The sequence below is a fragment of the Frankliniella occidentalis genome, unplaced genomic scaffold (genome assembly GCF_000697945.3).
Source record: "Frankliniella occidentalis isolate FOCC.00 unplaced genomic scaffold, Focc_3.1 Scaffold2559, whole genome shotgun sequence".
NCBI lineage: Eukaryota > Metazoa > Arthropoda > Insecta > Thysanoptera > Thripidae > Frankliniella > Frankliniella occidentalis.
The window spans coordinates 1-3,637 of NW_026269640.1; the positions used below are offsets into that span (position 1 = coordinate 1).

Here is a 3,637-nt window from a genome sequence, read left to right on the forward strand (position 1 = left end):
GCCGCCCCCGCGCCGCCCCCGGCCACATAGCATGTCCCGCTGGGCCCTCCATTACAGCCCGCGACTGCCGCCTCCGGGGTGAGCAGGCGGGAGGGTGCGTCTCCGTCGCACATATGCATACGCATTAGCCTGAACGTGTCTCCTCCCTCTGCCACTCTTCCTCTCTCGCACTGCCACGGACGCACCCCTCCTCTGTCTGTTTGCTGCACGTAGCTGCACGTCCTAGTCGCTCCTTCTCTCTCTCTCTCCCTGACAGACACGCCGTTCGACGTTGCCGCAGGGTCGGAGCGCGGCTCCGGGCGCGCCGTCAGCCTGCAGCGCGGCGAGCGCTCGCTGTCCAGGGCCTTCCCATCGCTGGACCTGGAGCTGGACACGGTCGTGGAGGAGCGCTCATCGGACCCGGACCCGGAGGTGCTGCAGGACCTGTGCTCCGCCACGTCCATCGACATCGACAGCTAGCACGAGGCCCCCCCGGGAGCCCCGGGGGACAAGGACCCCAGCAGCCCCAACGGCGCGCCGCCCGGCCTCGGCGCGCGCGGCCTCGCGAACGGCTTCGGCCACCACCACACGGGCGCGGCCGTGGTGGTCCACAACCACGTGAGCACGGCGACCACCCCGGTGGACGTGGCCGTCGAGGACGCCGCCGTCGTCGGGCGCACGTCGCCGTCCCCGCCGCCACCGATGCCGAACGCGGCGGCCTCGCCGCCGACGGCGCCCACCAGCTTCCCGGGGCCCTTCGGCCCGCTCGGCAGCCGCGGCGTGCCCGGCAGCCCCGAGCCCAAGCCGCTGCCCCCGTGCCCGGCGGACATGTCCCCGCCCAGCCAGCCGCGCCCGAGGACGCGCTCCGTGGGGCTGCAGGTCAGTGGCTAAAACATTAGCTAATGCGGTATAACTTGTTACGTAGCTAATTACTTATCTATGTGGCTACAAATTAGCTTTTTCGCTAACCATTTAGCTATGTACCTATAATTAGATGTGTAGCTAGCTAACCATTTTGCCTTGCTGCAAAATATTTTGGTACACATCTAATTTTCAGCAAGATCACTAAATACCGCATGATATTTGTACTCCGGGGTATAAATATCATGGGCTCCATCTTGGAACCCCATAATATTCCTCCCCTCCCCCTGGCTGCAGGTCCGGCTCGGCGCCCGTACGCTGCAGGAGCGCGCGCCCCTGTGGACCACGCTGACCACCGGCCAGGCACCGCTGCCCCGCTCCGTCAGCTGACGCCTGCATCGCGCGGATTCCAGCTCCCAGACGCCGGACTAAACAAACTAGACCCATCGAGAAATCGACATCGAAGCAATATCCAATCGAAATCTGCTCCACCAAAACTATATTAGACGTCTGAAGGTGTCGATTTTAGAGGGCCATCTCAGGATTGACTGAACATGAAAATGGCCAATTTTCCGATACGTCTATATCGGTTTGATATCGCGTCGATATCGCCATTTCTCACCAGGGAGAGTCCGTCGTTGGGGTGCGTGGGGTTCGCGCCCGACGGTGCGGTGGCGGGCGCTTTTGTTTGGCCGCCCGTCCGCCCGCCGACGCTCAACTGGCGTCGATACGATACGTCAGTTTCGATGCTGTTCAGACAATTCTCTCTGCAGCAGGGCGTGGTCACACGCGTGATATGCTGACAGACAAGCCGCTGTTACTGACCAGAAGAGATCTCTGCTCGTCACTGAGGCTTGAAGGACCAATAAGTCAAGTTACACACGCTGTCCCGATTTTCCAAGTGATACTCTGTGCTGAAATAGAAAAAAAATAGCTGCGACTACTTGCTATAATTGTGTTTTTTGTGAATATTTTTAAAATATATAGCGGTAATAGAGATACAAAATGTTATAATGCACTCCAAGTATTTTTATAGAGAAGGGTGAAGCTGTTGGTGCACTAGTTATCAATGAAATGTCTGTACTTCTGTCCCACATAATAAAATTTAGCAATCAGTCATGAATAAAGTAAATCCCTAATCTGATTCCATATCTGATTCTCTGAAAATTTTCATTGGGTTAACCCAATCTTCACTTCGCAACTTCTCCCAACCAAGTTCCCCCGAGAAAACCATTAACCTCCACTGCGGGTGGTGGTTGGCGCGGACAGTCGCGACGGCCTCGGCGCAGAGCGGGCAGTCCGCCTCGGCCGCGCAGGGGTGCCCGTACCGGACCACTAAATGTAATTCGGCCCCAGGGGCCGGGTCATCGCACTCCATGGAAATGAACCAACTAGCATTCTCGTCATTACGGTCGATGTCTTTGGACACGCATGTCACGTGCAGCGACAGGGGTGCGCGGCGGATCAGATCCTGCAGCTCCTGGAAACACTGCTGACACTCTGCTGTGGGCACAAAGACGGGGGAGGTGTGAATGAGCTCTGCGCAAACGCGCGACGTAAACGTCGAGCATGAAGTACTCACCCAAGGACCACGTGGTGGGCTTCGCCCAGTTTTCGAGGGTGAGAAGCTCGAGGGCGGGGATGGCGGCAGCGGGGACGTCCCGGAACACCTCGGGCGGAGGGTTGCGCGTCGCAACGTCCAGGACGAGTGAACGCAGGTGGGGCATGACCGTCAGTGCCAGAAGCACCTGGGAGGGCATGGCTGAAGACTTGGGGTAGAAATGATCTGACACAGTCAGGTGCGTCAGCGTCGGCCCAAGCTCCCGGATGAGGATGAGGCCGTATCCCAGGTCCTCAGTGCGGGCCGTTGCATTCCACGACAACCCCCCGCGGGCCAAGCTCTCGGGTGACTCTGCGGCGGAACTGTCGTCGACTTCGCACGGTGGGGCCTCCCGCCCTCGCCCTGGCTGATCGTCTTGGTCGTACTTCACATCACTGACCATCAAGGGTAGCTTACGGTCGTCGTGAAACACACCTAGAGCCAAACGCAACGTGTGGGCGGGGGGCGCCACCCGCGACAGGCCCTTCACCACGTCGAAGCCCTGCTCCCTCTCGGGCCACGAGCGCGTCCACAGCGCCGCGTTGTCCCTGGTCAGCGCGCCCAGCCGCGCGCACGTCAGCCCGGCGGCGAGCAGGTCCTGGCGGGGCAGGTAGGAGAGGATCTCGAGCAGCGGCACGTCGGGCAGGTCCGGGAGCAGCAGCGGCTGCGGGCAGAGCGGGGGCGGTACACAGTGAGCGACACCAGAGGAGTACATTAGAAAAGCGGAGCAAACACCCTCGCCCTGTGAGAAATTACCGACAAAACAGATTCGACGCAACTTTGATCATTTTGACATGTCATCTCTCACTGGATAATCGACCCTGGCAGTGTGCGGCTCGACGCTCGACTGTACCAGGTGGCTGATCCGCGCCGCGCACTTTCGTAGTTATACTGTACCGCATGCACAGATACGGGCGGGCGGGTGTGCCAACCCTTACGGACCCCCCCCGAACGAGTAGGCAACCCACTCGCACGCCGCGCATGCGGTACAGTATGTATTGAACTAAGACAGTGCGCGGCGTGAGCTAGTCACACCTGGTGTGGGGCATTGCGTCTCTCTTGTCTTTGTTAGAGTGGTATACAAAACTTACCTGCTCGTGTTGATCGGTGTCGGTTGAGTCAGACGTCTCGGGCATGGCGAGGGTCGTATGGGTGGCGGCGAGGTCCACACAGCCTGGTCCCGGCTGCGGGGGGGGG

General features: G+C 59.9%; 2 protein-coding genes across 3 annotated transcripts; one reads left to right on the forward strand and one right to left on the reverse strand.

Moving 5' to 3' along the window:
* Positions 1-6: 6 nt before the first annotated feature.
* Positions 7-1,984, forward strand: LOC113212340 (uncharacterized). Its single transcript, XM_052276329.1, has 2 exons — positions 7-858; positions 1,138-1,984. The coding sequence occupies exons 1-2, from the start codon at positions 682-684 to the stop codon at positions 1,228-1,230; spliced, it is 270 nt and encodes an 89-aa protein (XP_052132289.1). The 5' UTR covers positions 7-681; the 3' UTR covers positions 1,231-1,984.
* On the reverse strand, positions 1,776-3,631 carry LOC113212339 (uncharacterized). Of its 2 annotated transcripts, none has more exons than XM_026430994.2 (3): positions 3,532-3,631; positions 2,423-3,104; positions 1,776-2,340 (listed from the first exon to the last, which is right to left on the reverse strand). In XM_026430994.2, the coding sequence occupies exons 1-3, from the start codon at positions 3,574-3,576 to the stop codon at positions 1,976-1,978; spliced, it is 1,092 nt and encodes a 363-aa protein (XP_026286779.1). In that variant the 5' UTR covers positions 3,577-3,631; the 3' UTR covers positions 1,776-1,975. The 2 variants fall into 2 exon arrangements, with proteins under 2 accessions (XP_026286779.1, XP_026286778.1); XM_026430993.2 differs by having other exon boundaries at positions 1,776-2,343.
* Positions 3,632-3,637: the final 6 nt, after the last annotated feature.

Excerpts from the sequence above, each read along its gene's own strand:
- LOC113212339 (XM_026430993.2), bottom strand. The coding sequence starts at position 3,576 with ATGCCCGAGACGTCTGACTCAACCGACACCGATCAACACGAGCAG. Across the intron at positions 3,105-3,531 it reads ACACCGATCAACACGAGCAG|CCGCTGCTGCTCCCGGACCT; the intron begins GTAAGTTTTGTA and ends CTCTGCCCGCAG. Across the intron at positions 2,344-2,422 it reads GCCCACCACGTGGTCCTTGG|CAGAGTGTCAGCAGTGTTTC; the intron begins GTGAGTACTTCA and ends TTGTGCCCACAG.
- LOC113212340 (XM_052276329.1), top strand. The coding sequence starts at position 682 with ATGCCGAACGCGGCGGCCTCGCCGCCGACGGCGCCCACCAGCTTCCCG. Across the intron at positions 859-1,137 it reads CGCGCTCCGTGGGGCTGCAG|GTCCGGCTCGGCGCCCGTAC; the intron begins GTCAGTGGCTAA and ends CCCTGGCTGCAG.